The sequence below is a fragment of the Medicago truncatula genome, chromosome 3, assembly GCF_003473485.1.
Source record: "Medicago truncatula cultivar Jemalong A17 chromosome 3, MtrunA17r5.0-ANR, whole genome shotgun sequence".
Taxonomy (NCBI): domain Eukaryota; kingdom Viridiplantae; phylum Streptophyta; class Magnoliopsida; order Fabales; family Fabaceae; genus Medicago; species Medicago truncatula.
This window is the reverse complement of record NC_053044.1, coordinates 44,367,873-44,380,809: the sequence shown is the minus strand read 5'-3', so window position 1 is coordinate 44,380,809 and position 12,937 is coordinate 44,367,873. Positions and strand designations below refer to the sequence as shown.

The following is a 12,937-nucleotide window of genomic DNA, read 5'->3' as shown; positions in this document are numbered from 1 at the left end:
ATAATAATAATAATAATAATAATAATAATAATAATAATAATAATAATAATAATAATAATAATAATAATAATAATAATAATAATAATAATAATAATAATAATAATAATAATAATAATAATAATAATAATAATAATAATAATAATAATAATAATAATAATAATAATAATAATAATAATAATAATAATAATAATAATAATAATAATAATAATAATAAAATAAAAAAAAAAAAAAAAATAATAATAATAATAATAATAATAATAATAAATAATAATAATAATAATAATAATAATAATAATAATAATAATAATAATAATAATAATAATAATAATAATAATAATAATAATAATAATAATAATAATAATATAACGACAACAATATCATATACTCTCTTTGTCGCCTAATAGTAGACATTAGACTATTTTACACGGATAAAAAATATTACATGAAAGAAAGAAAATGATAAGTTAGAAGTGATATAAATAATATTTAATTAGATGACCAAATTAACGAAAGTCAATTAAAGCTAGAGTAAATTACACTATCCTCTTCTCAAAGATGCTTAAATTACATTTCCCTCCCCTCTTATGTTAAAATATACACTTCCCTCCATTGAAAAGAAAAAACTATACTCCTCTTCCATTTACGATGCTTGAATTACAATCCCCTCCCTTAATAATAAAAAATGCACTACACTTTAATCTATTTTAATTTAAATAAATATTTTATGTTATATACTAATTTTGAACCACCAATTAAGAAAAATAAATTTATTTCTTTATAATTTAAACGTCAATGATAATTAAATTAAAATATTTGTCTATTAATTTTATATTTTAGAGTATAAAATTAACTTTTAAATAACCATATTTTATTGTCTTTAGTAATTTTTCACATTTTTTAATTTTATTTTGGGTTGTTTCATATTTTAAATTAGGGTTTAAAACTATTTGTTAATGAAATTGTGAATAAAAAATAACGAAAAATATGTATTCAAATTTTTATTATATTAAAATAGATCCGCAATATTATTTTTTTCCGAAGTGTGTTAGATTATTATTCTTTTGCTAGATTATTAGAAATGAAAAAATTATTGAGGGATTAAAGTGTAGATTTTAACATAAGAGGAGAGAGGAATGTAATTCAAGCTTCTCTTAAGGGAGGGAAGTGAAATATTTTCTAATAAATTTTGAATAAGAGGGGAGGGGAGTGTATATTTTAACATAAGAGGGGAGGGAAGTGTAATTCAAGCATCTTAGAGGGGAGGGGAGTGTAATTTACTCTTAAAACTATATTAGAAATTGAAAGCGACTTTGTAGTGTCGTTTATTCGAAGGCAAGCAAATAGGGTTGCATATAGCATAACTAGAGCATCCTTATGTCATCCTATCCCCCATATTTTTTATATTGTACCAGATGATCTGTACTCTATAATTATTAATGAAATGCATTAACTATGCTTTTACTCAAAAAAGAAATTGAAAGCGACACTCTTTGTGAAACAATTTTTCATAACGTGATAATTATTTTAAAATAGAGAGTAATTTAAAAAAAAACATAATGATATATTATTTTTAAAGAAAAACACAATGATATTTATTAGACAGACTTTAAAAAAGATATTGTACTTAAGGAATTTCGAGGTCCAACTCATCCTTAAAAACTAGTTCATAAGATGAGGATTGTCTCCTCTATATAAACTCTTATCAAGAGTCTTATCTATCCGATGTGGGACATGGATTTTTCCCGATACAACCCCGTCAAGCCCATCACTCTTTGGGCTTTGGTGCGTGAATCGGCCGTCACGCCCAGCAACACTCTTTGGGCTTGGTGCGTGGATCGGTAGGTGGCCCTTGAAATCGACAGGCTCTGATACCATAATGAAATTGAAGGACTAACTCATCCTTAAAAACCGGTTCATAAGGAGAGGATTGTCTCCTCTATATAAACTCTTATCAAGAGTCTTATCTATCTGATATGGGACATGTGTTTGGTTCATAAGGAGAGGATTGTCTCCTCTATATAAACTCTTATCAAGAGTCTTATCTATCCGATGTGGGACATTGATTTTTTCCAATACAACCCTGTCACGCCCATCACTCTTTGTGTTTTGGTGCGTGAATCGGCCGTCACGCCCAGCAGCACTCTTTGGACTTGGTGCGTGAATCGGTAGGTGACCCTTGAAATCGACAGGCTCTAATACCATAATGAAATTGGAGGCCTAACTCATCCTTAAAAACCGGTTCTTAAGGAGAGGATTGTCTCCTCTATATAAACTCTTATCAAGAGTCTTATCTATCCGATGTGGGACATGTGTTTTTCCCAATAGTACTAGTTAATTTTCCCTATATCTCACAACTTTAAAAATATGAAATTTGACTAAATTGCATTTTTAGTCCCCTAACTATTTAGGTAGTATCACTTTGGTCCATTAATTAAAATTTGATTTATTTTGGTCCTTAACTTCACTCTGTTACACATTTTGGTCATTTCCGTTAATTTTAATTGAAAAACGTTAGGTTCCTTTCATTTTCTTCTGGAATTTTTCTGGAATTCTTGTTGTTGAAGGTTGATGGAGATGATATGAAGATGAAAAAGAGGAGAAGAAAGTGAAGAAAACCTAACGTTTTTCAATTAAAACTAACGGAAATGACCAAAATGTGTAACGGAGAGAAGTTAATGGATCAAAATAAATCAAATTTTAATTAAGAGATCAAAGCGATACTACATAAATAGTTAAAAGACCAAAAATGCAATTTAACCTATGAAATTTTGTACGAGAAAAAAAAAACATGAAATTTAATACCGGCATTATTTTATGAAGGTAGATGCACACCCAACAATCTCGCATTAATAGAAGTCTTAGCAACAATCTTTGTATATACTACCTCAGTGGCGGAGCCAGACAAAAATGTTTGGGGTGGCCGTCATCCCGCCATCAAAATAAACTAAAATATAATATATAAATCATTCAAAATAAACCAAAAACCAATCATTCAAAATTTAAACTACATAATATATAAAGTCGATCATTACATACCTAAAGACGCACTTTACGCTTCCGGAGTGACTTGAAATCATCAATAATTGATTCATAACTAATACACTCACTAATATCCCTTTCGATGTAAACTGACATGCTATTTGCTAAAAACCCATGTTCCATCTTGTTTCTCAACTTAGATTTGATAATTTTCATTGCTGAAAAAGATCTTTCAGTTGTGGCTGTAGAAACCGGAAGAGTCATAACAAGACGCAACAACCTATCAAGCAACAAGTGTTTTTTGGGTTGCCCATTGGCAGGAATGGCAGCAGCCAAACATGAGCATAATTCTTGAATAGTTGATAAATTTTTCAAAGTTGATGATTCACGAGCCTCAAAAAGGAAATGTTTAAGATGAAATGGCAAATTAATCTTCTCCTGGTCACTAAAATCCATGGGATAATATTTTTCAACAAGAGTACATATAGTGTTAATGTCAAAAGCTTTATATCCATCCTCTGGAGACAAAGCACAACTTAGAGTCAACAAATCCATTGCTTGCTCACTAAATATGCTATTCAACTCTTGCAATTGTTTGTCAATGGTAGTAAAAAAAATTTCAACTCTGAAATAATGTTCTATTCTTACCTGATTCTCTTCAAGGCGAGAACGCCCAAATCTTGTTGTTGAATGACAATCATTGAGGTCAGGAACCTCAATATCATGTTTTTCACAAAAAGACACGACATTGGCAAACAACTTATCCCAACCATTTTCTCTCAAATCTTGAATAAGAGCTTTTGTTGAACGAACCAAAATTACAGCGTTAACAACATCCTGAGATTGTTTTTGCAAGGCTTGACAAAGCAAATCTGTTGTCCCCATAATTTCTTTCATCAAATGCAAGATAAATATAAAATCAAAAGACTTTAGGTGATTGTAAGAACTATCAGCATCCGCACGTTGGGCAAATTTTTTTGCATCTTTTGCAATGATTTTCAAAACTGTACAAGTTGCTTCATACATACTTATCAAGCTACAAATAGAGTTGAAATGTGATCCCCAACGAGTATCTCCAGCTCTTTTCACAGTACCAACTTGGTTTTTACCTTTACCAGTTACAATCTCCCCAGTCTCTAACAAATTTTCGATTTCTTTTGCTTGGGCAGCTTGTAACTCATCATGGCGCTTAGTAGAAGAACCAACAACATTGACAACAAAAGTCAGCTTCTCAAAGAATTTATGAATTGATGCAACTTCTCTTGATGCAGTAACTAAGGCAAGTTGCAACCGATGAGCAAAACAGTGGACATAGTAAGCATAAGGACAATCTTTCATAAAAAGTGCTTGTAAACCATTCCATTCTCCTCTCATATTGCTAGCACCGTCATACCCTTGACCACGAATGTTAGAAACATCAAGGTTATGTCGAGAAAGTATACCACATACTGCTTCCTTAAGAGTTAAGGAAGCAGTGTCATTAACACGTGCCACATCAAAAAATCTCTCTTGTATCAAACCAGCTTTATCAACAAACCTTAACACAAGAGCCATTTGTTCCTTTTTTGACTCATCACAAGCTTCATCAACGACGATGCAAAATTTAGAATCACCAATTTCTTCACGAATATGTTTTCTCACCCTACTAGAAAGAATTTGCAATATCTCTTTTTGGATTTGATGTGAAGTATATTTGCATTTTTCTAGAGCATTTTTCAACACAACTTTTGCAACTTCATCATTGTAGGATGCTAAAAGTTTTAACAATTCAAGAAAATTACCTTGATTTCTCGATTTGTTTCCTTCACGGTGACCCCTAAAAGCACAAGCTTGAATTGTTAACCAACGAACAGTGTCAATTGAAGTCTTGAGACATAGTCGATTATTCAGAATTTGACTCGAACTTTGCACTTCAATAACATTCCTAAGATGCCCATCTTGATTCAAGAAGTCTTGGCAAGCTTTCATTGCATTGTTGTGTGGTGAGCGAGGATCCTTCCCTATATGTTTAAGAAAGGAACAATTCTCTCCATTCCTAACTTTCCTCCAACTTCTAAAGCCAGTAGAAATGAATACTTCTGATCCAGGACGTCCACTTGGTTTGTTGCTAAATAGATAACATTGTAAGCAATAGGCAGCATCTTCCGATGGCGAATATTCTAGCCACGAAGAAAACAAGCTAAACCAACTGTGTTGAAACCTCCTTTGTGCTTTCCCGATACCGGACATGGGATAGTTTTCTAAGTTTGATTGATAAGGACCCCATTTTAGATAGGCTCTTCGTATTGCATCCTTTTGATTTGGTGGATATTGGTAAATTGGAATACGTTTTCCTGGATCCCTTTCTAAAGAATTTTCAATGTCATCCGGATCAACTCTATTAATCTTTGAAGGACAGGACTCATTTTCTTCCATTCTTGGATTCTCATGAACTTATTCAGGTTCGGATGAAGAAATTATAACTTCATCTTTTTGAATATCAACGGCCTTCCTCTTGAAAATAGAATCGATTCTTTGAAACTTCATCTTAACTTTTCCACCTGTTAACAGCAAGAATCAAACCAACAATAAGATTACAATCAACAATAGTTTGTAACAAATCAAAGGGATTAAGGGAACATAATATTCCAAAGTCTATTTTAACAGAATCACAACTAACAGAGTCTCTAAAATTGATAATTGAACTCAAAGTGAACCAACAAACAGTTAAAGAGCATTCAAGAACATGTAATCATCAGAGAATAATCATATTTGAAGGAAAATACATTCAATTTCTTATTACCTTGCAATTTACAAGAATTAGGGTTTGTGGAGACTTTAGACAACATAGAAGATGGATGGAGTCATGGAGATTGGAGAAGGAGGTGGTCGCAGCGGCGGTTGCGGGCGGTTGCGATTGGAGCAGAGGCGGCCGCTAGGGTTTGTGGAGACTTTAGACAACAGAGAAGATGGATGGAGTCATGGAGATTGGAGAAGGAGGTGGTAGCAGCGGCGGCCGCGGAAGAAAAAGAGTTTGGATGGAGTGATCAGCGATTGGAATTTGGAGAAGAAGAAGAGAAGTCGCGTTTGTGTTTGTTCTGAACAAGAGAAGACGCGTTTTTTTGTTCTGAAGAGAGAGAAATATGCTGACCAAATGAAATATCAGTTGGAAAATATTATTAATAAGCAAGGGCATTTCCGTAATTTCACATAAAAAATGGGGTGGCGGTGGCTCCCCCTTGCCACCCCCTGGTTCCGCCTCTGTACTACCTCCTTTTTAATTATCACATTTTGACGGTAACCGGTAAAAGTGATTAAAAAACGGTCAAATGCTTCAAAAGGTCTTTAAATTTTACGTTTTTTTTTAAAGTGGTTTTTTAAGTTTCAAAAGTACCAAACAAGTCCTTTAAGTTTCAAAAGTCCAAAACAAGTCATTTTAGTTTTTGACTCGTTTCAAACAAGTCATTTTAAAGGATGATGGTGATGATTCACATGACAGCAACAAAGAACATTATCCACCATTTTCCATGCCTAAAAAAATTACTAATTTTAAGTGGATGTTAGGAGCCAGATTTGGTACCAAAGATGAGTTCAAGGAAGTAATTACCAACTATGCTATCTACAATACGACTTGTTTGAAACGATTCAAAAACTAAAAGGACTTGTTTGAGACTTTTGAAACTTAAAAGACCACTTTAGGAAAAATGAAAAACTTAAAGGACCTTAGATGCATTTGACCTTAAAAAACAAGTGATGTGGCAGTCTATATAAGAGAGGGTCTAAGGGAGAGTGTATAAGCGACTGTACCATAGCATTGCTGATAGTATTTACACATATTTTTGTTGCTATATGTATCTGGCTTGGTTTTACAATGTTGTTTATCTAAGCTAAGCAGCAAGAGAATGTATCAAATAAACAATGACGATGGCAACGATATGCACCCATGCATGGCCTCCACTACAATGTTATCAAAAGGCCCCATCCAAAACATTCATAAAACCCCAAAAGACACACTCAATGTCTCCTGAAAAGAAAGAAGTCTTCAAATCACTAGAGAAATGGGTTTCACAAAGTGTGTTGCCACTGGTCAAACCAGTTGAGGAGAGTTGGCAACCCCATGACCTATTGCCAGACTCATCACTGCCGTCGGATGAGTTCATCGATCAAGTGAAGGCCTTAAGGGATCGAACAAATGAGCTTCCAGACGATTATCTCGTGGTTTTGGTGGGTGGCATGATCACCGAGGAAGCATTGCCTACGTACCAAACATGGATAAACAAGTTGGATGGAGTTGGAGACGAATCTGGTTCAAGTCTCTCACCATGGGCTATATGGTCACGCTCTTGGACCGCTGAAGAAAATAGACATGGAGATTTACTCAAAACTTATCTCTATCTCTCCGGTCGAGTTGATATGTGCATGATTGAGAAGACTATCCAATGTTTGATTGGATCTGGCATGGTAATTTATATATATATGTCACTGTCATCTATACATATACATGCACACAATTGGTTATTTTTCAAAAGAGAAACTAATCATTTCACTGGTTTATTTAAACACACTAAGAAAGTGAATGTACAAAACTTCTCTTATTTTCTAAATCTATTATACTTAAATTCTTTAGCTGCCAATACATTTGCCTGAAAATAACGAGAATAACAAATGACATGATGATATTTTATAGTGTGCTATAAAGCCCACATACGTATTACGAGTGCAAGCTATGATACCATACACAAATATGATTTATTACATCTATTTTTTATTAATATATTTTTTTGTGAAAAAATAAATTCAAAATTATGCATAGTCGTTCAACACTTTATTTCTCTCTCTAATTCTTTTTTAATTACATTACCAACATATTCTATCTATCACATCTTATTTCTATTTCTTTCTCCTTCAAGGTGTATATATTCTCATATGTCCAAATAACATTTTCAGAAATTAATTGATTGTTCATGGTATAGGATGTGGGTACCGAAAACAACCCATACATGGGTTTTGTGTATACATCTTTTCAAGAGCGAGCCACATTTGTGTCACACGGCAACCTAGGTAGGTTGGCTAAAGAGAGAGGTGACCTCTTACTTGCACGTGTATGTGGGACAATTGCCGCTGATGAGAAGCGCCACGAGCATGCATATGTGAGGATTGTGGAAAAGCTTCTAGAAGTGGATCCCACCGAGGCTATGGTGGCCATAGCCAAAATGATGCAACACAAGATTACAATGCCCGCTCACTTGATGCATGATGGACAAGACACACGCTTCTTCGATCATTTTTCTGCGGTGACGCGACGTATTGGCGTGTACACAACCAAAGATTACATTGATATCTTAGAGTTCTTGATTAGACGATGGAGATTGGAGAAGCTTGAGGGTTTGACAATTGAAGGACAACATGCACAAGAGTTCGTGTGTGGACTTGCACCTAGATTAAGGAAACTCGACGAGCGTCTTGATGAGAGAACAAGCAAGATCAACAACAAATTTACTTGGATCTTCAATAAAGAGTTATCCTTGTGAAGTTTTATAGCCGCCTCTCAATGTTTAATTTACTTTTAATTTTCTTGTCTTTATACAAAGACATAGTGTAGGCCTGTCTGTATTTGATTTGCTTCTAATGTAAGAATTAACGTGACTCTAAAGTTTAGATTAAATATGATTGCAACCCGATCTTTGTTGTAATATGATCTTGTGAGAAATGTAAGATCTTTTGAATGATGTTTCCTTATATAGGAAATAATTGGGATCAACTTGTCTTTGTTTCCTTTTGAATTTTGCCTTGATGACTAAGTTTCTTCCAGTAGTGAGAATATTGCTTCATATCTAACTTCCATCTTATGATGCCCAATCTAATCTTCATTTTCTCACTTAAGATTGGTTCCTTTCATCCTTCCTTTGGAGTTTTATGAATTTCTCAATTTATTGTCACCTATAGAGTTGACTCGGTCTTCAAATTTGTAATGCAAAACTTTAATTTGATTTCCCAACCTTCAATCTGAACTTCATAGCTTCATCCTTATCTTCAATCTGATGTATATATTGATCTAATTTTGATTTGAACTTTTTTTTAGGCTAAAATGTGTTTTTCATCCTTGTAAATATGACGAGTTTGAGCTTTAGCCCCTGCAAAAAAAAAAAAAAAAAAACTTTTGAAAAATGTTCTTGTAAATTTTTTTGTTTTTTAAAATTGTCTATGAATCCACTTTCTTGCTGATTTGACACTTTTAGCCATATGTGACGCTCTACATGAATGTTACCATGACTCTTTTTAAATGTTTTAAAATAAAAAAAATATATAGAAATCATTTTTGTTTTATTTAGTTATAATTTTCATAGTTTTGAAAACCGGCTCGGACCGACCGATCGAACCAGTCCGACTAAAAACCAATGGGTATGCCGGTTCGATTCTAATATCAGATCGGTCATGTAATTGAACCGGTGGAAACCGGCTAAACTTGCTAAAAACCGGTGACTCATCCGGTTTTCCGAGCCAATCCGGTTTAATATTTTTTTTCATACTATATATTATCATAATTAGTCATTTGTTATACTACATCCGTCCCTAATTATAAGGTCCTTTTGAAAAAATAACGGGAATTAAGATAGTGGATATTTGTATTAAATATGTTTGTAATTACTATTGTTTTTACAATTTTATCCTTTAAGAAAGAGGGTTATCTTATGTTTTCAACATTCTATTTATTGCTGATTGAAGAAAAAGATATATAATAAATAGGGGCATGTATGTAAAAAAATAATTAATGTAGTTGGAAATAGAAAATAAGTTATAAAAAGGGGCAAAAAAATTCTCAAAAGAGTCTTATAACTAGGGATGGATGTAGTAAAAATTCCCATGCTAGCTGAATTTACGGATTTCAATGCTAGCTACAATTAATGTTTTTCACTTTGGTACAAAAATCAAGATTATGGAAAATTATGGGGAGAGTAGAGTTGAATCATGAACCTTACTTGTTTCTATTTTTAAATTTTTAACCATTTTTTTAAGGACATTGGTTATCAAAACCTTAAATTGAATAGAGTAAATTTAGCCATTGAAATAGCTGCTTGTTTGTCTATTAAAATGAAATATATTATATATTTAAATATATTTTATTTTCTTTTCAAAAGACCACATTATCATTAAATATAATATTAACACAACAACAATAATTATATTAATAATAATAATAATAGTATCTCTTCCTTAAAAAAAATACACATTATATATTTTTTTTAGAAAATCTACATATTATATTAATAGTAATATATATGCAAAACAAAATAAAATTTTTGTCAACAAAATATAGTTATACAAATATTAATATATTGTATACGTTATTAAAAAACATTTTAACATACATTCTTTCAAAAAAAAATTATTAATATACATATTACATGTCAGTTTTTTAGATTTTAAGTGATCGAGTCATCGGTTCAATCCGATTTAATCTGATTAAATATCTATAAAATTTTAATCGTAAAATCGAGTCATTTAACCGAGTTATTCTATTTAATCCGATTCAATCATGATTCAACCAATGACTTATTGAAAATAGTGTTCATCTCCTTCCGAATACAACAATTAATGTTGTATAGAAAGAAGCATTTGAAAACTTAACAAGTAGCATTTGTCTTTCATACATTAGTTGGGATTTAGTTTTATCGTCAAAGTACTCTTCGTTTCAATTATTATATTATATATTTTATTTTTTTATACTACACTTATTAATTACTACTTTTGTATTCCAAGATTAGATAGCTTATTTTATGTTCGTTAATAATTTTTATTTCTAAATTTAAATCATTTCAATTTTTTTCATGTATGTGTCCACGAACATAACCTTATTTAATATTTTCTATGATTATCTCAGGCAACGTCGGGCCACTACACCGGTTGTTGTTAAAATTATGAAATGCCACGTATTTTGAACGAGTTACATATAGTTAACAAGTGAAACATAGGTAAAACGTTGCCAAATCAGTTAGAAAACAGGTCAAAAAACTATTTTGAAAAATAAAAAAATTTCCAAAAATGTTTTTCAAAAGTTTTTTTTGTATTTCTTGATCTTCATTCTAATTATATGCCTGGTTCAAAATATTTGCCTTATTTGGGCTTTGAGTTGGACAAACGTTTTTTTTTTCTTTTCTAGTTGTTATTTCATCTTACCGCTTTCAAAATGGAAAAATGTTGATCAGTCAGATTTTTACGTCGCATAAACAAGAAATCAACAAATTGCTATTTCGTTAGTAAACAAGGTGAAATAGATTGAAGGATATATACACAAACTAAAAATAACTTAAACAAATGCTTAGAAAAATAAAAATCACTGCAATGTTCAAATATTGACGCCAGTCTAATCAAAGTATTTTTAATTGTATTGTGGATTTGTAAGTAACAACTTTTAATTGTAGGTACAGCTACATGTTTCGTGCTAAATATTTCGCACCAACATTGCTCGAATTTACATAGAAGCCACTAAGCAAGTAGTTGCATAATTCATAATAAAATATAAATCAATTAATATTTAAGATATTTAATAATTTAAATTAATCAATTTAATATATATTTTACATATTAATAAATTAATTTTTTGGTCAAAATACTTAATTAATTTCTTTTGATTAAATTATATTTTCAGTTTAATTCATTTCAATTTTTATATTTCATTTCAATTAAATAAATTATTTTCAGTTTTTTTATAATATTTCAGTTTTAAGATTTACTTTACGTGTATCAGATTTTTTTCATTAATATTTAAGTATACAATTTTATTTTAAAAACAAAACAAAATATAAGAAACCCATAAGATTAAAAATAAAAATATTAAAGAAAGAACAACAACAACAAAAATTCAAAAAGAGGTTATTTAATAACATAATCAACAACAACTGGATTTTTTTTCGAAAAAAAAAACAATTACTTATTTAATTCATGCTACTTATTTTTTTAAGAAATTTAATTTATATCCCTTCAAAACAAAATAAATTAATTCATATATTATATAAAAACTCGGTCAATACAAAGTACCGTAAGAAAAAGACTACTTGTATTGCTAAATAAAAAAAAATATGTGACAAAAAAAAAAGTAGAGAGTAAATGAGATTTATAGAGTAGATGGGTGAGATTTGATGTTTATAGACCATAATAAAATTTGATGGGTTCTTATGATCTAATGGTACAAAAAATTGATCCACAATAAAACAATATTTTATAGGTTTATTTTATACTTCACCTAACTTGATTCGCTAAAAACAAAACATGCCGGGGCAGTAAGGTTGTACGTAACAATCAATAAGCACAGATATATTGGTTGAAACCAATTAAACGGGGACATGATAAAAACAACAAAAGAATTGCACAAAAAAACACCAAATACTATATATATAAAGAACCAATTAAAAATCAATAATAACTTCAACAACAACAATGATATATTTTTCCCAAAAGAAATAAATAATCATTTTTATTAGCTTGACTTTAAACGGAGGCTGCGTCTAGTGGAATCTGATAGACTTCTATGATTCATGTCTGATTGAAGTATCCAGATTTGATGTTTAACACACATACAATTATCTCTAATGGAATGAACTTATAAAAAAGAATAGTTATCTAAACCTATGTCTCAAAACTCAAAAAAATATGAAATATGAATCAATTTTTTAAAGTAATATAGTAATCATTATCTGTTTGCACTTTTCTTTTCATAGTAGAATTTTTTTACTCCAGCATAATTTTTGTTCTACATAAGAAAAAGAAAAATCGAAACAAAATTAATTGTTACAAAGTATTTTTTGGGTATCACAAAGTGTGCTGCCACTAGATATGGCTGAGATTATTTAATAAAATCATTTGATAGTGAAAAATGCATTACATCCTCAAGAAAAATATGAAAAATATATTATATAAATTTGTACGAACTTATATTATGACATTAATTTATGAAGGTAGATATGGACCCAACGACCTC

General features: G+C 30.8%; 2 protein-coding genes across 2 annotated transcripts; one reads left to right on the top strand and one right to left on the bottom strand.

The window, feature by feature from the left end:
* Positions 1–2,891: 2,891 nt before the first annotated feature.
* Positions 2,892–6,084, bottom strand: LOC112420247 (zinc finger MYM-type protein 1-like). The gene is made up of 2 exons (XM_024779000.2): positions 5,762–6,084; positions 2,892–5,519 (listed from the first exon to the last, which is right to left on the bottom strand). Exon 2 carries the CDS (start codon positions 5,392–5,394, stop codon positions 3,037–3,039), a length of 2,358 nt encoding a protein of 785 aa, XP_024634768.1. The 5' UTR covers positions 5,395–5,519; positions 5,762–6,084; the 3' UTR covers positions 2,892–3,036.
* A 676-nt stretch (positions 6,085–6,760) lies between these two features.
* Positions 6,761–8,741, top strand: LOC11422210 (stearoyl-[acyl-carrier-protein] 9-desaturase 6, chloroplastic). The gene is made up of 2 exons (XM_003602090.3): positions 6,761–7,419; positions 7,932–8,741. The coding sequence occupies exons 1-2, from the start codon at positions 6,877–6,879 to the stop codon at positions 8,487–8,489; spliced, it is 1,101 nt and encodes a 366-aa protein (XP_003602138.1). The 5' UTR covers positions 6,761–6,876; the 3' UTR covers positions 8,490–8,741.
* The last annotated feature ends 4,196 nt before the right edge of the window (positions 8,742–12,937 follow it).

What these genes read in the sequence shown, in the direction of transcription:
- LOC112420247 (XM_024779000.2), bottom strand. Translation starts at nt 5,394, where the DNA reads ATGGAAGAAAATGAGTCCTGTCCTTCAAAGATTAATAGAGTTGATCCG.
- LOC11422210 (XM_003602090.3), top strand. Translation starts at nt 6,877, where the DNA reads ATGACGATGGCAACGATATGCACCCATGCATGGCCTCCACTACAATGT. An exon ending in GTTTGATTGGATCTGGCATG is followed by an intron (nt 7,420 to 7,931) that starts GTAATTTATATA and finishes TTCATGGTATAG; the next exon opens with GATGTGGGTACCGAAAACAA.